Source organism: Strix aluco, chromosome 1 (assembly GCF_031877795.1).
Source record: "Strix aluco isolate bStrAlu1 chromosome 1, bStrAlu1.hap1, whole genome shotgun sequence".
Lineage (NCBI taxonomy): Eukaryota > Metazoa > Chordata > Aves > Strigiformes > Strigidae > Strix > Strix aluco.
This window is the reverse complement of record NC_133931.1, coordinates 5,772,782-5,797,526: the sequence shown is the minus strand read 5'-3', so window position 1 is coordinate 5,797,526 and position 24,745 is coordinate 5,772,782. Positions and strand designations below refer to the sequence as shown.

The window sequence follows — 24,745 nt, the reverse complement described above, 5'->3', positions numbered from 1 at the left end:
TCTTGAAGGCCTTCAAGGAAGAATTTGAAAACTGGACTGATTGGGCTTGTGATGTCAAGATGCAGTGTGTTCGGTGTCAGGCTGTCTCTTCCTAAAGAGATCACTGAGCAAGAAATCAAGGTCTCTGAATTCTGACTGTGTATCAAAGAAATTATTCAGGGAACAATCTGGAAAAGATGGTGGTATTACTTATCTGTCTCATAGGTTTCTTGCAAATAGAGTAGAATATCAAACATTTCCTTTCTAAATCTCATGCTAAAGGTCAAGTGCAGTAAATTGCTGCGGTTGTACAGAAGTGAGTGGAGCTAAAGCAGTCTTCACTAGAGATCTAGCTTGCACTTTCATACTAGATGACTCTGCATCTTTTCTTCTTAGTATTACTGGAATGTCCTTTATCCTACAGAAACCTTGTAATTCAGCCCCAGATATGTTTAGTTTTAATTAACATATTTGCTCAAAAATGGTCTTTGTTCCATTTTAAATTGAAAAATAAGCATCATTTTTTGAGCAAAGAAAAACTGCTGGAGTGGAGGGGGCTGGGAAAAAAAGAAGGGATTCCTTAAAGCACAATAAAAAACTCAGTGAGACCAGTCATATGTGTTTCACCTGTTGTTTATCTGTTTTCCTTTCAAAGGCTGTGGTTGAGCAGTAAGAAGGAAGGACATCTGTTTTGCTGGTGATGCAACAACCTGATCAGGTAAAAGCATCAAGAAGGGAGAAGCTTGAGCCTTCCTTAGAATAAATAAATGTGCCTGGAAGATAAAAAATTTCAAGATGAGCTGTGGAATGGGCAGAGAAGAAACATGTCCAGAAGGGAGGCTGCAGCATGGGCAGGAGGTAGAAGGTGCCCATATCTCATAAGCAGCAAAAGACAATGGATGGGGACTGACTGTTCAGAGTACCATGAAGTTAGGCCATTGGAGACCTCTAAAAGAAAGTGATTCTTTATGAAGTGGGCTGCAGACCTAGGAAAATCCTTGCCAAAGATGGTGTGAATGCAAGAAGTTTGTGTGGGCTCAAAGCAGACTGGACTGGTACTTGGAAGAGAGATCCTGGGATTATGTGTTAAGCAGAGAAGCTACATCAGGTTAAGGTCTCTCCTGAACCGTAAATACTCAGAAACCAGCAAAGCATTAGAGGGTATTATTAAATGTTTTTCCCTTGTTCTTATTTTTCCTTAGGCTACTTTTTATGGCCCTAATTAGAGAGCGAACACTGCACAGATGGTCCAAGATAACCCTTGATCTGAACCAGCATGGCTCTTCTTCCAGAGACAGGCAGCCAGGACTAATAAGGGATGAAAAAAAACTATTCCAGAGGGTACCATGTGCATTATGTTGTGATCCCAGAAGCTACTGAAAGATTACCAGAGAGACAACAAATCTCAAATAAAGGACTACACTTCCAGTACAGAACTGTGTTTATAAACCAATTTTCATTTGTTCTCTCCAACTCTGAGCTTTCTTGGGTTTAAAATCATTAGTGCCGTAGTTCCTGTTGTGATACAACCTGTCTTTTGAGGCTCTAAGCTCTGTTGGGAATTTTGGGGGTGGGGGAGTCTCACGTTCAGGAAAATGTATATGCAAATCCATCTGTAAGCTCTGACCTTCATGCTCAGGGTGCATAAAACAGACTAGTGCTACAAGAATGGTGTTTCCAGGCACCATTTCCAGCAGGTTAAACCCTCTGGGTTTTTTTCCAGGTGTGTAGCCAGAAGACACCAAGTAGTTCAGCCATATTCACTGACCAGAGGTTCACAGGCATAGACTATCACATACAGAAATGGCCAGTGAGCACCACAGTGTGCAATTAATACCTCCATATCACCTCCAAAAATTTTGACCTCAGTGTTTGAAGATTTGTTTTAGACCTCTCTGGCTGCAGATTCAGGTGAAGGGCAGGGATCCATAGATGAGATGGTTGATTTCTCTGTGGTAGATATTAAATTTGAGAGCTTACTGAAGCCTATTGCTGTGGGGTCAAGCCAGGACCCGTTTGTTAGGAGATGCCTGCAGAAGACTGCTGACAAGTGTTTTCAGAAAATATATAAACAACCTACCCAGGGAGCAGTTCTTAACTTAGATCATCCTATTCAAGGAAACACCCATCAGCTCTAGCAAGCTGGGACTGCAGGGAATCCCTCTGGGGAAGAACTTTGCTCTAGGGTCCCTCTGGTCATTTCTTCTCCAAGAAGCACCAACAAGGCTGGCAATGCACAGCACTACTGTCACATGGAGGGGTCCTCAGTGGAAATTGGTTTGAGACCATTTGCCAAAGGACCTCTTTGCAATCAGTGCCAAAGACTAATGACTGCAATCGATTCTTGAGATAAGAGGGAATCAGTCTTTCCAGATTCCTGAATGATCCTGCAGCTCAACAGCTCCAGCTCTGAAAACATCAACTTCACTTTATGCCTGTAGCCACCTTCTTTTTATTCAAGGGATTAGATTAAAAATTCTTCAGGTTTTTCTCCAACAATGTCTGTATTTTGCCAACATATGATACATGCAGTGTTCACAGAAAGAAAAAGAAAATAAAATGTAGTAAGAAAAGTTAAAGGCAAACTTCTGATACTTCTGAAATAAAACACTGTTCTTATTTCATTTTTGGGAACGGGTGGGGGAGGACTTGTGCAAAAGCACATTTCATTTTGAAAAATAATTATAAAATATTCTATGTGCTGTTCTCTAGAGAGGAGGAAGATCATTTTGGCTTAGACTCTTTCTACCAGTCTGAAATGCAAGTCATTTCCAGTGACAATCTACCTAGTTCAAATAAAGCAAGTGCTAGTTTTCCTGCATAATGTCAGTCCGTTATTATCCTTTCTTTCTGAAGAAACATCTGAAGGTCTGGCATGAACACAATGACATCAAGAAGAGTCTGTAAAGTGCTTTGAATACTAAAACAGGGCGAGGAACTGGGATCTGTACAAGGCATCTGCCTAATGGCTCTGTTGAATGAGGATGCAGAATCCACATGCACACATACCTATGGCATCTTATAACCTCTTTCATTTTCTTTTCTAGTTCCATTCAGTCAGATCATCAAAAGTTTTCTAGGAAACAAAAAAATATCCCCGTGTGTATGACTGTGCAGAATGTGTCAGAACTGGTGTCAGCCTGTACAGTACAAACAACAGTACAAAAAGCTGAAGAAATATAACCTTAACATTTCAAACAGAAACAGTCTAGATATACATAGCATCAGTTTAGCATGTTCCCAAAAAGCAACACTAATAAGCAAAAAGACCACTAAGAGCACAAAACTGGAAGAAGCAAGCAGGATCATCAAGTCTAACTTCTTGGAAGGCCAGGCAGCCTTTTGATAGACATTAGCTCAAAAAGGGGTCTACAGAGAAGCTCTGTCTCTCAGTCCCATATACCATAGTCCATGCAACACTTTCTTCCCAGTTGCGCAAACCCTGACACCACCAAACACTAGAGGAGGGAATCAAGGGCATGACCAAAGCGCTTGAACCTCACAGATGCAAAAAAAAAAGTTAGGAATAAGGGATAATTTAGGTTTATTAGTGCTCTAGGAACAAATCACAGTTATTCAGTCTGAATAATGCCATTTACATCTGAAAAGGAAACTTTGCAAACAGTAACCAGACACAAAACCATGCTGTTATTGCTGTGTGGATGTTTAGAAATAGCTGACGTGCAACAGTATTTTATGTGTGAAAACTATGCAGAAGCAATCAGTCTGGCAGATATTTAGCCTATGTGAGCTAACTTTTTTTTCCTATTCTTTCTGTGAACGTACAGATCCAATGCAAAGGGCCAACCTCCTAACCTCCAGCAGTAGTGTTGAGAACAAAAAGGAATCCTCCTTTCATCTACATCAAAAGATGTCTGGGCTGATCTGAAACACCCGTTTTACAAGTTGAAGGGTGCAGATATCCTCTAGTTGACATAGCTGCCCAGGGAACACACACAGACACACACTGTGAGCTACTGAAGATAGTTATCACAAGATCAAAACTGCCAGTTTCCTGCTGCCTGCTTAGAAATTGCATGCTACTACGGCCCATTCAGAGTCTAAGAAATAGGATTAAGGACTATTTGAAAATAGGATGCAGAAAGAAAAGCCAAGGAGACTCCCAGCTGACAAGACAGGACCAAAATGGGTTAGGCAGCTTGAGACTTGTGTCATTTCCCCCTCCCAGTGACTGCCTTTTCCCTGAACCATGACCAGGCTGAAGTCCTCTGCACAGCAACCAAGTAGGGAAATGGAAGTTAATGTTTTCCCACAGGTTTCTAAGCTGCATTTGCCAAACTGCAAGAGGAGCTGTAGCCCTCCACTAACACCATAGGCCCACCCAGAGCACATCAGGACTGGCCATGACCCTACCAAATCCAGCCTGAATGTACTTGTGCCCTAATGAGCTCTACTGGAGTCCTGGTCCCTGACCAGGCCTGAATCTTTCTCCTGACGCTGAAGCAACAAGTGGCTGTTGCATTAAAGATAGCTGTTTCACACACCACCAGGCCTGTGTGAGGCCAAAAAGTCATGGTAGCTGCAAGGAATATACATAGTTTAAGCTAAAAGACATTTTGTTTTGTTTTTGTTGGGGAGAGGGATGGGAAACAATCCTCACCCTCCTTGAAGCCTTACAAAAATTCTGGAACAAATGCACATTTCATAAGCACCTACAAGATAGCAAGTTGCAACAGGAGCTGCTTCATGTAGCAGCAAGGACAAGTAGCCCATGTGGATTTGTCAAGAATAAATTGTGTTGAACTGATCTAATCTCCACTTTTAGCAATGTAACAGGCTTTAAGAATAAAGGAAAAGTAGCTGTCACAAATCTTACCCTTACTAAGGTTTTTGAAATGGTTGCATGTGACATTCTCATAAGCAAGCCACAGCAGCATGGTCTAGATGAGACAATGATCGATTGGGTGCAAAGCTGGTTTGATAACATATTGGAAAGGTTATCGGTGGTGCTTTCTCAGAGTGGAAGGATATAGAAAGTGGAGTTCAGCCAGGTCTGTTTTGGATCCAATCCTGGCATGTTTTCATTAATGAATTAGACGATAGAAAAGAGAGCATGGTTATTAAATTTTCAGATGGCATAAAGCTCAGAGGCATTGTAAGCACAGGAGGACAAGATTTGAATTCAAAATTATTTTGAAGAATTGTATAACCTGTCTGGGGTGGGAAAGGGAAAGCTGAAATTCAGCAGGGATAAGTGCAAGGTTACAAACTTCAGGTTATACAAATACATCAATACCAAATTTGCCAATAGCAGCTCTATAGCAAAGTGTGGTATCACAGTAGAGGACAAACTGTACTGTTTGTGAAAAAGAGAGATCACCACCATAGAAGAGCAGACAAACAGGGTTTCAAGATGTGCAGTAGTCCTTCCTTTGGCACTAGAAATATTTCAGATGCCATCTTGTATTCAGCTATGAATGTGACTGCTCAGTACAGGTGTGTAGCAATAGTCCAGATGAGAAAAGCGCTACCAGACATGTGGAAAACATGACCAGAGCAGAAAGACTGACAGGCTTAGTGCTTGTTTAACTTTAAGAAGTCTCTTCAGAATCTCTTCAACAAGCTTAATGGATGTAAAAGACTTGTTGCAAACAAGAATATAATAATCTCTTTTCTAAGTCTCTGGGGAATAGAACAAAAAAATCCCAACTTGCATTACAGGATGAAGTTTCAGTTTTCAACAGTGAGACTTGCAAAGTACTCAGAAGATTTCTCTTTTGACCTAACTTTGTGCTAATGACCTGACTCCAGCTGAACCAATACCTTTCATGTGAGAGTCACTGCATCCTACTGAATGCAAGTCCTCATAGAGTTCATGCACCAAATATCTGGATGTGGGATCACTTTGGGACTCTCGGCAGCAGTGAGCTCCAGGCTGGTTGTCAGACACTTAAGTCTAGCAAAACCCAGTGAGTTTCAGTACAAAGACTAAGTGTGGGCTATTCCATCTGGGCTTTGCTCATGGCATCAGTCTCTCCCCTTCTTGTTATTTTCTTGCTGCCTGAACTGTTCAAGGAAAGTTTGTTTGCATGGCAGTGAGAATGGCAATGCATTTTATACTTTCCCTAGGGTGGCAGAAAATTAAAAAGCTTCTTGACGACCGCTGAGATCCTTAACAAACATATGAAATCTATGGTTTGGATGTAGTATTTATTTAAGCACCATTTACTACCTGTCTCTTGGTTCATGGGCAGAACACTCTGGGGAGTTAAAAACCCTTTTTTGTAAGGCTTAGAGTGATCTTCATTAGATATGCTACTTAGGCTTTCATTGCAATCTGATGTGCTGAACAAAATGGCACTTGCTTGTGATAGATTGCTTTGTTTCTCCTGTAGTACCATTGCCCAAGTGTAGGGAAACATATTCCATTGAATCAGGTGCCTCTGACAGTGACTGATCATATGCAATCAGTGATAATTAAACCTATTGATCCCATGGATTCATGTCAGACCTGAGCCTCTTGCAGTGACTCAATGTTGCATCACCAGAAAATTGTCATTTCTAAAGTTAGACTGTCAAGTTCTGAGATGAGACTACAGAGCACAGAGGAAGACAGAAATGCAGGTGGCATTGGGGTCCATCCAGCTACAGGAACAGTGGCCTCTCTCAGTGATGATGGCCTTTTGGATGTATACCCTCCTGGACTAGAGAACCCATAGAAAACCTCTGGGGACAGATCCCCAACAACTGCATGTTCACAAGCTAGCACTCTCAGATATCAAATTTGTTTATATTGTGTGTAGGACACTACCTACAGTGTCTTGTGTTTTCTAGGGGTCTGAAAAGTTGTGTTTCCTTTGATGTCTGCTAATATGCAATATATTTGATTGATCAACCGCAAGGCTTTTCAAAGACTTGGAAAACGGGTCGGTGCTAAACTCGACTCCAAGTGAATTCAGGACCAGTCTTCCATTTCTGAGCCTGGAAATCTACTGCTGACTCCAAAAGGCATGAGAAGAACAGCAACTGCCACTTCATTTGTGTTTTGCCAACTCAAAGACAGCACCACTCAACACAAGAGCCCTCTGATCAGCGCTCCTGGCTTGGTGACCTTCAGTTCTTTAAGCACTGCCTGTAGCCATTGAAAACTAAAAAGCTGAAGTTCATGCAGAGGCAAATTGAGGGAGAAGTAAGTAAATGCTGGCATCTAATCTTTTAGATTTATGGTCGCTATAGATTGTAGCCATATGCTTTAAGGACAGAAGGAGTCTTTGTGACTTTCACTTTGCATAAAACAAGGTGGAGTGTTACAGTCATACCTTTAGGTGAGCTAGACTGTGGGTTTTACAGACTTCAGGTGGTAGAGAATCTGCCATATCCTCAGGTGAACTCTCCAGCATTAAAAATATGCAGCTTATCTGTAGTCAGAACTTGTCTGGCTTGAGCTACCAGCCTGTGAAAGTGTTATGCATTTGTATGTTAAATTAAAGAGTCCTCTGCCCTTATATATATTATTCTCCTGAATTTCTATTAGGAACTTTCTTTCACTCATTGCTTTTACATTTCATTACTGTTCTGCTGCAAGAGTTCAAAGTTTTCAAATTAAAGTCCTATGCAATTCCAGGGGACAATGCTGTTCTCCTACACCAACCTGTTTGCAGTACAGCATGGGGTGAAGGAAAATGCATGCACAACTCCCACCAATGCTGAATGTCAGCTTTAACATTCCCCCCTCTCCCTCCCCCTCACCCCCCAAGTATGGATTATGTCCAGGTCTTTTCACCAGGGGCCTATATCACAGAATCACAGAATCACAGAACTGTCTAGGTTGGAAAAGACCTTGAAGATCATCCACTCCAACCATCAACCCAACATTAACAGTTCCCAACTACACCATATCCCTCAGCGCTAACTCAACCCTACTCTTAAACACCTCCAGGGATGGGGACTCCACCACTTCCCTGGGCAGCCCATTCCAATGCCCAACAACCCGTTCTGTAAAGAAATGCTTCCTAATAGCCAGTCCAAACCTTCCCTGGCACAACTTGAGGCCATTCCCTCTTGTCCTATCGCTTATTACTTGGTTCAAGAGACTCATCCCCAGCTCTCTGCACCCTCCTTTCAGGTAGTTGTAGAGGGCGATGAGGTTTCCCCTCAGCCTCCTCTTCTCCAGACTAAACACCCCCAGTTCCCTCAGCCGCTCCCCATCAGACCTGTGCTCCAGACCCTGCACCAGCTTCGTTGCCCTTCTCTGGACACACTCGAGTCATTCAATGTCCTTTTTGTAGTGAGGGGCCCAAAACTGATCACAGTAATCGAGGTGCAGCCCCACTAGTACCGAGTACAGGGGGACGATCCCTTCCCTGTCCCTGGTGGCCATGCTAATTCTGATGCAAGCCAGGATACCATTGTCCTTCTTGGCCACCTGGGCACACTTCTGGCTCATGTTCAACACCCCCAGGTCCCTCTCTGACTGGCAGCTCTCCAGCCACTCCTCCCCAAGCAGTTTGCCATTCTCTGATACTAACACTTGAAGTTTTAATGAGCACAGGCAAAGGAGGGTGCTTAGCAACAATACAGATAGTACAACAAATACAGGATAAGTAGTTTGGGATTAGATTTTAATGCCATCTTAATGACAACACCAAGATCTAGTTATTGCTTTGCGTAACTATGCCACTAACACAGATGCCAGAATACTGCAGTGCATATGCAGTATTGGGGTTTCCATTTTGGGAAGTGGGATTTAGGAAACAAGCAGGACAAAGGGAGAGGAAGAGGTGACAGACAGCGTGGTGTCAGCACAGAATTTCTTCTAGCTGAATAACATATTCAGTCTGCTCAAGCAGCTTGATAGTATGGTCAAAGTGCCCTCACTTGTATTAATTTATCAGAATTTCTCTTGATCCCAGCAGTCTGGAGAATTACAGCAAAGGTATTGGCACTATTTATTAAAGATTACATTTTCTTGCAGGCTTTAACCACCTTTTTAGCTCCATTCACTCCCAGGAATGACAGGTATATTATCAACAGATATAATCAGGTTTCAGAAATTATGTTTGCGGTTTTTTTAAGAGAGGACTAGTTAAACTAGTGAAACCTGATCAGCCAAAACCACAAGTTAAAGCTGTGAGATGCTATAAACTCCCCAAACAAGCTAAAGTCAGCTTGCCTTTTGGGAAACACCAGCCAAGAAGCAGAAGGAAAAGGTAGCCAAAATTGGAAATGGATCCTCAAGCTGAAACCCTACACAATATAGAAGAAAAACAACGAGATAGGATCTGAAGACTTTGACATGGGACATGAGAAATTGTCCCCCTTACCATTTGTCTGGAAGGATTCAGTGTGTTAGACACAAGCCTCTAAAAAAGACCACTGTTACTAGAATTTCACTCCCACACATGTCCCAAAACAGGGGAATAGCATTTTTTCACTTGTACCCCACTGCTAGTACTGCCTTTATATTTATGTCCTATACTAGACAAGCTTTAGAAAGGCAGGATGACTGCAAATGTTGAATGGGGTGGGAGGAAAGGGGAAATAAGACAGCAGATGTGTTTGAGACTAGAGAATGGATCAATGGCAGAAACAGGAACAAACCCCCAGTCCTTCAACATCTTTAATGTCACCACCTTGATACACCCTCTGTCTGACCTAGTACAGCTTCAGGAGCTGCTTCACACACAGTGCCTGACCACGCTGCAAATCTCTGAAAAACAATCAAATGCAAAGGAATTGCAGTTCATTGTCCTGTTCCTTCATCTCTGATTCCCCATGCTGCCACAGAAAGGCAAGGCAACACAGTCCCTTTACTCCTTTCTTCCCTATGTCACACATCTTAGAAATACTCAGCTGCAGGAAAACTGAACAAACTGCTGTGATGTTATTGCATGCCCACTACTGCCATGCATCGATTTATCACTGGGTGATACATTACTTCTATACTCAATCTGGTTACTGTACCACCAAAAATTGACAGCTGGTTTGAAAGCTTCACAGAGGTCAGGGGCACACTCATGGGCAAAGAAGTGTAAAAATCAGTTTATGCTAAGAATAACTGGAGCTGTGTTTTTGTCACCCAGTAAAATTTCAGCATTGATTCAGATCCCTTATTCTCCTTGTGCTGATCTTCACTACGAAGAGAAGAAAATGACTGAACAAGAGACTTAATGGACCGTGTATCAATGTCTCAAGCCCTTTCTCCCTCCCTTTCTCCGTGAACCCTGGAAGAACATGTTCAGGTCCCAGCAGGCCTGACTCAGCCCTTCTTCTTTCCAGGAAAGACACAAAGCTGCAGCTTTCTGTATGTTGGCCAAAGGAGAAATAGGAAACAAAGGAGACAGAGGGCAAAGAAAAGCATTTATAGGGGAATGAGAGGCTTTTGATGAGAATATAATGAAACACAAAGATAATGTCAGAAGGAGTAGCCACAGAGAAAACACTCATGAAGAGCAAAGCTAAGGAGAGGTGGGAGGAAAATGCTGATGAGTGGCTAAGGGGAAGAGAGAGCAAAATGAAACAGAAAGGAGTCTCAGCAAATTTCCATAATGTAACACTGATGAAGCCTTTTATGATTATAGACAGGGATTCTCAGAAATGTTCCCTTGCAGGAAGTTTGCATACTCATATTTTAATATCTCTGAACACTTTCCCAGCCTTGGTAGAAGTGGAAACTTTTTTTGCTAGTGCTGCATGCTCTAAATCTGGGCTACCCCTGTGCATCACCAAGCTTAATGGAGCAGTATCACTGAGGGCTGCTCTGGATGGACTGGCAGATCAACTCCAGGTTCATGCTGCCTCCAGAGAGTGTGACAGCCCTGCATAGAAACTGCTCTTCAGGAGAAACAGGATGAGAAATACGCTATGTCCTGCCAAAGCAATGGAGACGTCACTTGCATGATACCTTGTGGGACCTGGACAAAGGTTGGTTCTTATCCAGAGCCAGACAGAAGCCTGAGCTGATTCAACCTGTGTGTTGGATGTAAAATACCACAGAAAGTAATGAGATTCTGGGCTACCTGAAGCAAAGCCAAATCCACAAGTCCACATCGCCTTAAACATTTCCAGAAATCTCAGCCTGCACTTACTTCAAGTCCAGACTAAAGCACCAACCCAGTGTGCAAACAGTACGGATTATTGCTATTTACATATCACCAGTTGTTTACCTGACTCTATCCTCTCAGACTAGCTGTTGTTCATTTTCTCAGACTGGATTTTTGCCTGCAACACTTCCTGAGATATGTCTACACAACTATAAATAACAAAAAGATTATAGATGTCCCTGAATGAATTTTTGAAAGGTGTACACCACTGTTCAATACTAGCATCAAAATCCAGACTACCAGAGAAATCACCTCACAGCAGAAAGGAAGCTTTTGAGCTCCACAGAGTGATTTCACCAGACTTTTCCACTTGAAACACATTTTGCTTATGTAGTTGATTTGCGGAGAATAAATCCATCTCAGTCACTTCAAGAGGATTGACACCAGTTGCCTAGTCTCTCTGAGTCCTATGAAATGACAAGAAATAGTGTCTGATCTCTTCAGGGCCTCTGCTGCAGACTTCAGGGGGAGGACTTTCCAGTGGATTACCCTCAAAATTGCATGAACAGTAGTTGTATCCCCAGTCCAGGTTCACCAGCTTCCCAAAGGTTGTTGGAAGGGACCGTAGATGGTTGTTTCCCAGCCAAAGCGTGTGCAGATTCCTTAAAAGACAGACATCCTCAGGCAGACTCTTCAGTGAATTGAAGAGCAGTAGCAATGTTTCTAGTTTCTCCAGATGCCGAATGCTGGAGGGGATTGTGCCTATTCTGTTGTCACTCACATCGAGAAAGGTGAGGCTCCTCAGCTGGCAGAGGGGTGCAGGCAGCTCGGTGAGGCTGTTGTTGGCCAGGTGGAGGCTGCGCAGCCTTTGAAGTGCCCCCATTTCTGGGGGCAGTGAGCTCAGGCTGTTGTTGCTCAGAGTGAGCCTCTCCAAGTGACTCAAAGTGCCAATTTCGGCAGGGATTTTCTTCAAGTTGTTGGAGTCCACATAGAGGCAGGTCAGGTTCCTCAGGCGGCTGATCTCTTGGGGGAGCAGCTCCATGCGGTACCTCAGGCAGCTCTCTCGTTCTGGGCTCATCTCCAGGACCTGCAGCTGGTCCAAGCCGAAGACCTGTGTGGGAACCGATGACAGATCTCTGCCTGAGATCTTGAGTTTCTTCTTCCCTTCATACTTCGGATCATGCTCTGTAAGGTACCTCCAGAGTGGACTGGGACCTGAAGAGGCACATCCGAAAGAGGTGGCTGCATACATTGTCCCACCAGAACCGTGGCTGGTTGAACTAAGATGGTCACTGATGATTTGTTGCACACTCCACGAGCAACCTCTGAGGTTTTTGGTGGATCAAGGCCCTCCGTCAGCTTTCCTCTCTGCCAGGCATGTTACCAACGCACATGCAGAGCATTTGGGTTGCTCAGATACATCCCACTGAGTAAACACTTGGTGTCCTCACCTGATCAGGTGTTTCCCTTCCAGCTCAGCAGTGTACACAAAACCCAGCTCCCAGGCTATGACGTTGCCTCTTGTGGTTGCAGACAGTTTGCTGGTAACAAATATCTGTCAGTGTTGAAAGTGAAACAACAGTGCTGTGCCTGTCATTTTCAGTAGATTGGTTCAAATCTTTGTGTGCAGCACTCTCCTTCTGGGAGAGCCTAGGGTGCCATTCTCTGAGGAATTCACATTGGTCAGTCCCAAGGGATTGTAATGGAAGCAGCAATGCTGGGTAGGTAAAACACATGGTAAACACATGATAAAGCACAAGGTAAATGGGACAAGAAGACAGACTCATAGCTGGTGGCTTAGGAGCTGGGAACCATGAACAGGTCCTGCTCTGATGTCAGTTTGTGCCTTTAACATTCAGCAAACACCATAAAGAATCAGTTTTGAAATCTGGAAGTCCTCCCTCCTGCTGAGCATATGAACCCTCGCACCACAGAGATATAGTATAACTTGTGCTCCACTTGCTCTGGCATATTTAAAAGCAAATTTTTATTCCTCACTGGCATAACTGTTGTAGGAGAGATTAAAAATGCCAGGTTTATCCCAAGCCACCCAGCACAGCATGTAATGTAGAGAGCAGGGCATTTTCCTGGAAGGAGAAAATTGTGAGTTTGAAGCCTCAGGCTGAGAGAGACCACCTCTTTTACTTCATCCTCTAATCCTTAGTCTTTCAGCTGAAAAATGCTTAGGACAACTATTTCAAATGCTTTTCAAGGAGAGAGGTCACCACAGCATCCCACAGTCTACTAAAGGTAGAAGACAATGTGCTAGATGTATGGTCTAAGCAGGTCTACCTGGTCAGGTCTTCTGAAACAGGGACACATCAGCTTTGCTTTCCCAACCTACTCAGTTCTGATCTCCTCAGTCCAGGATTCCGTTGAGTTTTCAGGGAGCCTGTGAGGCTGCTTTGGCATTATAAATTCCTGGGATGCTGGTGTCTGGAGACAGGCCTGATGGGCTGCCTGATAGGGACCGCACAAGCTATTGAGCTGGGGCTATCACAGCTGAGTACACAACAGTGTGAGCAGATCCTGGGGACAATGTCTTGTTCTTTAGGGTCAACATTAATGTCAATGGCATCTGAAGGCTGTGCTAGCTTCATCAAGAAAGGGTGGACATTCTACATGAAAAGGATTCAGTAGAACTCGAGAAAGTCTAATAGTTCTTCATAAGTAAGAATGAGTACAATAACTTGGAAATATATGTACATCAGAGATGGATACAGCAGCCAAGAAAAAGAGAGATTTTCATTTGGAAGGTAAAACTGCTTACCAGAAATGACAGACCTCACAATTAACCATAAAAATAAGTCTTAAAGTTAAACTCAGCTCCCATCAAGAAAGTGATGAAGAAATTATTTCAATGAGAGTCATTTCAGACTTGGACAAAAGCCATCCCCCACATTACTAAGGGTAAAAATGTGTTTCTAAGAACACATTGTCATATACGTCTGTCCTGTGAAATAAACTGAATTGCCATGTGTGCTGCCTTCTGCTTAAAAATGCTTATCTCTTCAAATCAAAACCTAAGTCTTTCAGACAGCATGTCATGCAGAGCCAAAGCCATGGTCAGAGAGAGGTTTTTGTGATGTTGGGCGCTGTTCTCTTGTTGAACTTTTTCACACCTGGTGTTTGACCCTGGGTTTTCCTTTACCAAGGTGGCAGGTTCTCTTCTGCTCCATCTTGCAGCACATCCTTCTTCCTGATGCTGATCGCTGGCACATTGGGAATGTCAGAGAATGATTAATGTCCCTCTGTCAAATTGTCCCCTTGTGCTTTCCACATAACGTCCATGATCCAAAATGTAAAATAACAGGAGCCCATATTTTCAACACATGATCTCCCTAGAGACTCAGCAGGATATTCTCATTCTCAGTTCAGACAAACTCCAATAAGAATATTGCCAGCCTCGATATTCTTGAGTCAAACTATGCAAGGTATTCAGAAGTTAGCCCTTACAGCAAAAATCTGCTTTGTAAAGCAACTCTGAAAACCAGTCTCCTGTTCATCATGTCTTCATGCTTTTCCAATAAGTTTTTCCCCTTTCACAAGTCAGTAGACCAAAATCTATGTTGTGACTTCCAGGTTTAATCCAGACTGATGAAGCTAAGCAGGCTTTCTTTTCTTAATTCAACTACACCATTTACAAAGGTGTTGAAAGTACAGTCCAGACTCTGATGGACCCTTATCACCCTGAGGACTTCAGACAGGTGCTGAAATTTGGATGCAGGAGGCAACTGGGTGGCTGATGCAGAGACTCTTCCCCCAGCAGAGCTAGATCTGCAGAGACAGCAGCAAGGAGGACTCCTCGTGGTCTCTGATGGATGCTTACCCCTATGCAGGGCTGCATATCGGGGCCAGAGACTGCCTTCACCCCCCATGCTGGCTTTGCCCTTGTGCTGCTCTTCCTCCCCAAGCCATGCAGCAGCAACCTTAACCCTCAGCAGCACGGGACTCCAGTTCACAGAGGCTGAAAGAGGTGGTAGTGTCGGGTTTTTTTCAGTCTATGCCGTTACTGTTGAGTTACTGCAGTAATTTTAAGAAAATTTTCTTATTATTCCCTGGCACACAGACTGTACAGGTTTGTGCCATAACCTTGTCCCTCTACCTCTGAGCTGCCTGGCTGCCAGTCAAATAGCACCCAACATCTCATCATCTGTGACACATATATCCCCACACCAACTCAGTAGGAACATGAGTCAGTAATGGTAGAAGATGAAGACAGCTACCAGATCTTTTATCCATGAAGACCTAGTTAATGTAGGCAACACAGCCCAGAGTGCTTCAGTTGACTACTTCAGGATGATCTGAATTGCTCTCCAGGCTCCACAGCTCACACTGGAGCCACCAAAGTGCAGGTGCCACGGCTTGACTCTGAAAATCACTGTGAGAGACTGAGCATAGGATTGAGGTACCCAGACATCAGCATCTTACATAATTTGTTGTGATACATAATGTCCCCTAGAGTGACCCACTGCAGGTCTGGAAAGACTCCCGTAGGTCCTACATCATATCTGCCAGTTCCCTGTCAGTGTCTCTGGCACTCAAGACATTGTTGGATGGTGATATCCAGTCATGCCTAGGCAGCAAGTCCTGATCCAGAGACTGCCAAAATGCAATCTATAGCAAGGCAGAGTTTGACCAATTTCCATATTAAAAGATTAAGCCATCAGTAAACTCTATTTTCTTTTTAAAATAGTTTTAATTATTATTTTTTTTAAATTGCCCAGAATGTAAAATCTGTGCTTATCTCCCAGTCAGTTTTGTGGTCAGAGCACAGAGCTTGGGTTTAGCTGCTACAGCATTTTTATTGTCTATCTGGAAAAAAGCCCACACATTTGGTTGAGTCCTGAACATAGTAGTCTTGCTTTGATTACACATCTCTAATTAAACATGTAAAGCAGAGCACCCTTACACAGTTTGATTATTCCATATTAAAAACAAGAGATGGGAAAAGGACCGCTCAGGAAAACAACATCACAAGGCTGTACTGAGGAGAGCCACTCACAAGTGGCAAAGAAGGGAAATAATCCATTCCCTGCTACAGCTTCCAAGAAGCAGCTAATTCAAAACTGTTTAAAAAACAAATATAAATTGTTAAATAATTTAACACACAGAAATATTTTCCCCAAATCATCCAGCTGTTCTGTTTTGTTTTTTAATTTATTTATTTTACAGGCAAAAAATTGAATGTAATAATGCTCTGTTTGATATAATTGCAATAATTTACACACTTGATTTAAAAACAAAACAAAAAACAACCCACAGTGGTGCCACAAAATTCATGTGTCATTAGCACCTTTTGAATATGTAAGTAATACATTGTAAATAACACATTGTCTGGCTCTCTAATGCAATTTTAACAGTATATCCTCTTTTACCATAGGACCAGTCAAAAAAAAAAAAAAAAATCAACGTTTTCCCGGGTTTAAAACTCAGACTCAGTGAACAGACTTTATGGCGATGTACCAACTACTTTGTTGCAGAGACAGGAACATTGTGATGCAAAATCACAGCCTTCCTTTACTCAAGAGCAGTTAGGGGAGAGACCATCAGCACTGCCTCTGCCCTACCTGCCACCTTCTGCCTGCATGGTCACCTTGCAAGATGCTGGATAGATAACACACGTCTGCTTGTCACCTTCCAGCACACACCATCACCTGCTCAGGCACAGAGGCATCTGCATTTTCTGGAAGGCAGCTTCTGACCATGCCCAGGGCTGTACTTGTAGGTTCACTGTCTGCCCAGATGGCAGACCTAATTTGGAAAGTAATCTCAGGCCACCTTCCCAAAGACTGCAAATACCCATGAACAGACTGAGGCAAACGCTGTTGCAGCTTTTGGTGACTGAGCTTGCAGGGCAGAAAACCTGCAAATGCACTCTCCTTTCTTACCTTTTATCGCAGGTGACTTTTTAGGCATATTCACATACAGCTTGCTTCTGTGGCAGCTACAGAAGACTCTCTTTGATGACTATATGCATAGAAACTGGGTGGCTATAAACACAAGTCTTGATCTGGGCCTGCAGCATGTGTCTCGTACTGCTCTCACTAGCGACAGATTATGCTTGGTAAATGCCATTTAACTGGCTGGAGAGAAAACAAGATTTAAGAAAAAGCAGGCAAATAGAACCCACTGAATTCAGGGCACAGAGACAGTCTGGGGTGTCTCCAGGAACAGACTGAACAGACAACCATATGCTAGGGAATATGCTGGAGCAAAGGGAATTAGGCTGCGTCGCCTTTTCTGGGTGAAGTTGCGGAGCTGTAGTCTGTGCCTAACCCATGTAGCTCTTTTAATTGTTGTTAAAGTCACAGGTGTGTCCCTCATGTTCCTAACACAGACTCTTGGCCATAGCTCCAACAGACATTCAAATGAAAAGGATTATCCAAAAAATACCCCTAGATCTCCTTCAACTAGATACCACTGCACCACCTCATCCATTGGGGATTGGACTAGATGAGCTTTAAAGGTCCCTTCCAATATTCTATGATTCTCTGATTCCATGATCTCACAGGGGTGAAAGACCCTGAAATTTATTTAACAGAACTTCATTATGTATCTGCCCTTCGCATGGTGCACTGGAGGGCATTGAAGTCTATGCCATGCACGTCACATGCAGAAACATGAGATGAGAGACAGTCTAGAGAGGCTGAGGAGTCCCCATCATGACAGGAATTAAATATCACTTTAACATGGCCCAGTTAACATGTTCGACCTCCATAAAACCTGGGGATTGCCATCGCAGTTATTCAAAACCATGTCTCGTGCCATGTTGGCAGGTATCTATCTCTTGCATAGAAATCGTGTTCTGCCTCACCACTGGAGGGATGCAATTTCACTCAGCCTGGACTAGGAAAAATGGGGCTATTAAATAGAATGTGATCAACATGCTTGCTTAATACCAAAATATAACAAGCTAACCTAAGATGCAGTACAGTAACAGATATACCATTGAGAGTTACTTAAAAGTGGTAAGCTTTTCACTTCATGATATTTTCACTTTGAGTGGTCTTTCCATAGCAAGAAACACAGTAAAATCAAGTCAAAGAGTTTATTTGCACAGGAAATAGCAAAAATAGCACCACTGAGAGCTACACAGTAAAGACTTTGTTTAACCCTGGCATATGAACATGTTAATTAATTTCATTTTTCAGTAAAACAGAGGCAAATTTTATCTGCTACTGGGTAAGAAAAAGACTCCAGGGCTGGCAAATGGTTATCTCTAGGCTTTAGCAGTGGGGTCTGAAGTGGGGTGGTTAGACACAGCTGTGGCTTATGCTCAGCTTAGCCAGCTTGGAAGCATCATGCCATATGGTGAACGTGCCAGCAGGGCATGGTGCCTCTTCTGTCTCCAAAAGACCTGATGAGATTTCCAAACACATTCAGCACTTAGTGCCTGTGTCAGGTTCATTACTCTGATCTCTCAGCCCAAACTGCTTCGTGCAGAAGAGTTTTGAAAATGCAGCTACTTTGTTGGCTGGCACATACGTCTGAGGCCATATCACCTCTCAGTTCCACACTTTTGTGGGTGGGATTCTCTTGGTCAGAGGGTTAAACTCACACATGGCCTATTTTGAATGTCTTTTCAGACTCCATCCCCTCTTTACTTTCTCTTTGCAGTCTCAAGTTGATTTTGGCAATTAGCTGATAGGAGAAAAGGGTCAGTGTCTGACTTTTTGCTTTCACCCTCAAATAACATTTCCTCTGGGTTTCTGAAGACCTCTTTGTTCTGACCCTTATTCTGACCCTTTCATCAGGGTCATTCATTCAACCTTCTTCTAGACCAGCCTGCAACTTCTCACATACCCTCTGAAACACAACCCTGCCAAGTTATAATCGTAGCAGATCATCCAAAATGGTGAAGTTGGGTCACACTTGGCTTCCTGAGATTTTTAATGTCAGGTGATTTTCTATGCTGCTCTGGATGACTTTTGGGTGAAGCAATGGTAGGGAGCTGTGTGTGTGCTGACAATGAAAAGGGGATTTGTCATCCCTGAGCTGATAGAGGACAGCATCATGGATTTTTTTCAGAGGCATCTCCCTGACAGAAGGAAGTTAAGCTCCATCTGGTAGAACCAAACCCTCCAAGTACTGAAGTTCTTGCACAGGGAGCAGTGAGGAGGTTTAGATCATCCCTGCAGTCTTTTCAGGCCTTATTGTGAGATCCCACATGGTCCCATAAAAAGTAGCTCCTATAGGATACAGATTCATTTATGGGCAGAAGAACATTAACTTTAATAGGGAATTTCTGGAAAACACACATTGGCTGTTCATAACTGTCTGTCCATTGTGAGTTGAATGTGCTGGAGACTTCTTGCCCAGCTTTGGCATGGCTTTGTCTTCCTCCCCTCCCTGTGGATGCAGATAGCACCAACAATCCTGTGATCAGCCTGTGTCTCAGAGTTAATGCCCTGGGATGCAGAGTGCAGGATTTTATTTCAATTTCAAGGGTGAGGGGTAAAGCTTTGGAACAAATTAACCAGATAACAGACAAAAATTTTGGCATCAGAATGGTTTTTCATAAACAGCTACACAATGCATCAATACTGTATGCTCTTGAAAAGAGGAAAAAACCACTTATTTTTAATGTTGTAATATGCCCTGATGTTAGAGAAAACAAAAACAAATTCATGTATCACATCAAAGATAATAATAATAATAATAATTATAATTCATAAAAATAATCTGACCGACTGGCAGCATTTGTTGGCTTTAGAGGGCCTCCCATGAAAGAAACACAGTTAAAGACATCTGAGAGCTCTGGGCAGGTGTGATGAATTCAAGTTTTAAAAACAAGTCTGGGAATACTCCCTGCATGCTAGGGCCCTTTGACGTTGGCGGGTCTGGCAGCCAGGCTTGCATAGTAAGCACACTGAGTGGGGTCACACTGTCCGTTGGCTCCCGGAGGTCCCTGTGGACCCGTTTGACCAGGCACACCAGCTTCGCCTGGAGGGCCAGGTGGTCCTGGTATCCCATCTTTGGCATAGCCAGGCTCCCCTGGGAGGCCTAAAATAAAAACAAAATGCCCTTGGTGAGTGACACCCCAGGGTGCAGTATTCAGCAGTGTAACATCACAGGAGATGACTCTGCTGCCAAACTGGGATGCAATCAGCTTCCACAGATTTTGGTCTGGCTAGTATATATCTACAAGGAGGTGACAAGAGTTTCTCCTCTGAAAGAAGATTTTCACCCCCTATGGCATCCTTGTGTTGCACAACTCTGCTATGGCTGCTCTTTCTCTATCACCATGTTGAAGTTGTGCAGCTGCACAAGCCAACTAATGGCATATAGTCCTCAGAGAGAGGAGGTGAGGATGGGAAAGCTTCAGGTAAGAGCCAACTTTGGGAGATAACTCATTCATACGAAGCATAGTGGGTCCATTGCTATTTTAAGGCAATGCAGGGCCAATATGTCAAATGCAGACCAAGGCTTCCCATAGTTTCCCCCCACAACAAAGCAGGGTGAAGGCAAAGCTGATCAATGGTCCTAATTTCAAATTAGTAACAAAATATATTTTCTGTTTTTTTTGACAGCAAAGGTAAAGCACGAGCTGTATGCCTGAAGCACAGGTGTTGGATATGACCTTTCATAATATCTGAAGCTGCCCGGACCTCTGGGTTCATCTTGGTCCCAATAAAATTCTGGCAAGGGCAGATAGGACACTTCACAGTATATCTAGTAATTAAAGCTTCACTTTGGACTAGTCCCAAAGGTCAATTAACCTAGCTGTTACTGAGAGGGCTCATTATACCTGTCCATCAGGCTGAGGAAACAAAGATAGCTAGATTTGATGCTACTGATATATTTATTCCCTTTGGGCCGCTTTCTACAGAAATTGTGTATGCTGAATTTGTGTTATCCTGATTGTCTATCTAATATGGCTGAGACTTGTGTCCTTGTAGTGGTTCTCAGTGATGTGTTTTGTGGGGTGTTCTGAATAAACACACCTGGAATTCCTGGAGGACCTATTTCCCCTCGCTGGCCAACACCAGTGTCTCCTTTCTCACCCTTTGCTCCTCTTTCTCCTGTAAAGGGGAAAAGAAAAATGATGAACTGATGAGCATGATCTACAGAACTGAAGAATGCTACCATAGGTCTTTCAGCCGCATTGAAGCCAATATATTTACTAAAACCAGTTACTAATTGTGGCCAGTCCTCTGAGATGGGACGTTAAGTAGGCATGAAGACTCACCCCACTCCAATTCTGGTCAGAGGTGGAACACACCAGCAATTGCTGGTCACATTTATCACCTCTGGTTCAACAGACTGAGGCTGCTTCTAACACATGCATTTTGAGGACCACTTAGACACTACTAACAGGAGAGGTGGACGACAAAGTGTGGTGGACACATCCCTTTACTGGACTGCCCAAACACACCAAGTTTCACTTACCTTTGGGACCAATAGGTCCAGGTGGCCCTTCAGACCCAGTCTGTCCAGGCCGGCCAGGCTCTCCTGGAGGGCCAGTCCTTCCTGGGAGTCCTTCCTTCCCAGGGGGACCAGGAGGTCCTGGTCTGCCATGGGATGCTTTTACATGTGCAGGCTGTATCTGAGCCAGGAGATAGGCTAACTTTGCTGAGAAGAGAAGGAAATGGGTTTGTTAGACTAGAAGGTCAGTGCTTCAAGAGATGGAGAGACAGAACCAGTGGCCTGGTAAAGTCCAAGTATTGTCAAAGATCAATTTTTCAGGGCCAGCCATTTGTTGTCCCTACACAATCCTTCCCCATAAGCCATAACGACGACTCCCCGACCCTCTCTAAATTATTTAAACCTCATTTCTCAGCAGTTTAGACTTCTAAACTTTACACTTAATCCTAAGCACTTCTCTCATCCTCTGCTTCTTGTCCACCAAGGATTTGAAATGTCCCTTCCTTTAGCTGTTCAGCTGGTGGATTTCTGTCAAACTGGAATCATTGCTGCTCTGAAAAAAAGCAGCCTATTTCCACTGCTTCTGCTACACAGAACAAGATGCTACATGGCTGCTCCGTAGGAAGAAAGCTTACTTTTCTTGTTCTGGGCTGTTACACATGTGGAGTTAAAGCTAATGGACCCATCTCTGGCTGTGAAGTCAGAAACTGTAACTAAGGCAGCTCCCTGCATCAGCATATTCTCCAATTTCCAAGCAGGCACACTGCTTGCCACTTCCATATTAAGATCCTGAACAGCTTAGAGAGCTCTTAAGACATACTCAGCATCAGAAAAACATCCTACAGAATTCTCTTCATTGATCCAAATTCTTGAATGCTTTTAGATTGGCATGGAATTTGAAGTCTGAGTGTGTAAATCAAATCATTAAAACAAATCACTCCATTGAGCCATGATCTTTAGCATGGAGGAAATTGCCTGCAGCTATGTGTCAGCTGCTCCAAGAGCTGTGTGAGAAGCACTACAGCTCTGCATTTCACTGTTGATTGGGGTCAGTAGTGGTCTGCAAGTCATGTACTTTCAGAGAAGCAGCAGCCCACATCCACTCCACCCCTTCTCACACTGATAAGTATCAAATGTCACAGCCAGAAATCAGGAACATTTCTTCTCCAGCTGAGACCTCAAAAGTAAGTTCACATCCTACTCTGATTACTTTCTCTTCCAGGGCCCCAAATTAATCTGTTTGAATTTCTGTCTTCTCTTGTCCTACCATGTCAGCCCAGGCATCTGCAGGAATGAGTCTACAGCAAAGTTATTTTGGTAGCAAAAAGCCATGAGCTGCTTACCACAGGCCTTGGGTCAAAGAAGGGAGAAAGACCCTGTGCTGTGGCTGGGATCATCAAGCTTGGGGAATGGTAAAGCTTGCTAAGCACATTTCATTTTACACATTCCTCCTTCCAGGCAGGCTTGTTGCAACATTGCCTTAAGCAGGAGAGTTTCAGGTGCCACACAGCTATGGAAAGTATTCTTCATGCTCTCAGATATACCTTCTGGCTTCCCAGAGCTGATTACTTACCATCTAGTTGCTTGGCTAACTCCTCTTGGATGAGCCTTCTCAGAGTCTCTAGAGATGGGGGTTCCCCCTAGAGAGTAATAATCACAGCAATAACAAGACATAATAATCACAGCCAGGGGATGTGCAAATTAAACCAAAGGGTTTAGTGAGTTGCATTTCATCACCCACAGCACACACAGGGCTGAAAGAGAATGTAAAGGGACTCAAAACATCCACAGTTCCCAACCTGCTGGCCAGCCATGCACTCAACAATGTAAGCAGGGAGCCTGGTCAAAGGGCAGAGTTGGGACACTGTCCCCATCTCCTTCCTAGAGAAGATCTCCCTCCTGTACAGTCACAGGAGAAGAAGTAGAAATCAAATCAGAAGCCATTCTCTATCCTGCTAGATCATATTGGAAAGCCTACCTCCTTTTTCAGCATTTCACATGACCCCAGGGTAGTTAAGATGGGTACCTAGACTTGCTATAAACACTCATACTGGATGCATCGCCTGCCAACAGGCCCCATCTCAGCAAACAGAAGCCAGTTTACATATATGATACTCATTCTTCCAAATGAGTAGAAGGTTCTGCCTGATTTCAGGCTGTTGAAGGGAGACAGGGGATGTGGCTGCCTGGCCTTGGTCCCCTACTCAGCCTCCAAGGGACAGTATCTTTCACCTTGTCTCTCAGCTCTTTTGTGCGATGTTGCTGTTGAACAGCTGTAATTGCTGTCAAAACTCAAAGCTATGTGAACAACTGTGGATGATGCAACTGAAAAAATGATGAAAGCATTGGAAGGCGAATTTTTTAGGTGGTCACTTTCCAAAAGAATAAAAAAAGTGGTTGCATAAACTCAAATATACAAAAATGTAGCTATATTTAAAAAATAAACCATTTTGAACGAGCAAGATCAAATGTTTTCCTATGTAAATCACAAAGTGAGATGTTTCACTTGAAATACATTCCTTTTTTGGCTAAAATTATTCTTTGAATTTCTGCCACTTTTGAAAATACTTCTGGTCAACCTAAAGACTGCGTTCTTTTGTGTATGAGCTATTTGCATGAAAGTGTTGCTTTTCCCTCACACCTTTCCTTTTAACATACAAGGATGTAGTCTGTGTCCTCTATGTTTATAAAAACCTCATGAGGTTTTCTGAATCAGAAGTTACTCTTCAGTTAAAAATGTAGATTTTATTAAATAACTCAGAGACATTACAATTTTAAGCAATAACCTTGTTGATAAGTACAGAGTGGGTCTATTTGCTGCCTTCTTCCCAACACAAATTTTGAATGAGAAAAAGATGTGTTTGTTGGTGACAAAAGAAACAATTTTGTCATTAAGTACTAACCATTTGTGATGGCTCTTAGTGAATATCCCAGTAAGTAAACATGATTGTGGAACATACTTTGAAGGCTTGCAAATTATCTTTTCAAGTTTTAACCCTATTAATTGCATTAAGTCTCCATAATCATCACTGGATTTCATCAAATCTCTATGTTGTCGAGACACACAAAGAAATGTTGTGTCTAAAATTTACTCAGCGTTTAACTCAGAGATTATTTCACTGTTTATTCCCCTCCGAGGTAATCTCAAATTAATCCTTGGGATGGGTTTAGCAGCTTCACTAGCGTTGGTAGTTTTTCTCATTCTTCTACATACATTACCCTCAGGCACTCTCAGTAGTGAGATTGTTTCCCATTAGGGAAAAAAAAAAAAAAAAAAATTAAGCAAAAATAGGATTTAATGAATTCTGATGAGCTGACTTCAGGATTTCCAGGAACAGAGCAGTGACCTTTCCACAGCTCAGCATTTTGTCTCTCATAACAACCAGCAGCAGAGG

The 24,745-nt window shown here is 43.1% G+C and overlaps 2 protein-coding genes across 2 annotated transcripts in view; both read right to left on the bottom strand.

The window, feature by feature from the left end:
* Positions 1-11,433: 11,433 nt before the first annotated feature.
* On the bottom strand, positions 11,434-12,234 carry LOC141929358 (uncharacterized). The gene has a single exon (XM_074842825.1). It carries the CDS (start codon positions 12,232-12,234, stop codon positions 11,434-11,436), a length of 801 nt encoding a protein of 266 aa, XP_074698926.1.
* Positions 12,235-18,019: 5,785 nt separating this feature from the next.
* The window catches only part of COL22A1 (collagen type XXII alpha 1 chain), a 220,431-nt gene continuing 213,705 nt past the window's right edge, over positions 18,020-24,745 (bottom strand). Inside the window, exons 61-64 of the mRNA XM_074830381.1 lie at positions 22,924-22,990; positions 21,375-21,557; positions 20,930-21,007; positions 18,020-19,988 (exon numbers count right to left, since the gene is read on the bottom strand). Of these exons, the coding sequence (XP_074686482.1) occupies positions 19,801-19,988; positions 20,930-21,007; positions 21,375-21,557; positions 22,924-22,990 (516 nt within the window). The 3' untranslated portion in view covers positions 18,020-19,800. The remainder of the gene's footprint in view (positions 19,989-20,929; positions 21,008-21,374; positions 21,558-22,923; positions 22,991-24,745) is intronic.

Excerpts from the sequence above, each read along its gene's own strand:
- LOC141929358 (XM_074842825.1), bottom strand. The coding sequence starts at position 12,234 with ATGTATGCAGCCACCTCTTTCGGATGTGCCTCTTCAGGTCCCAGTCCA.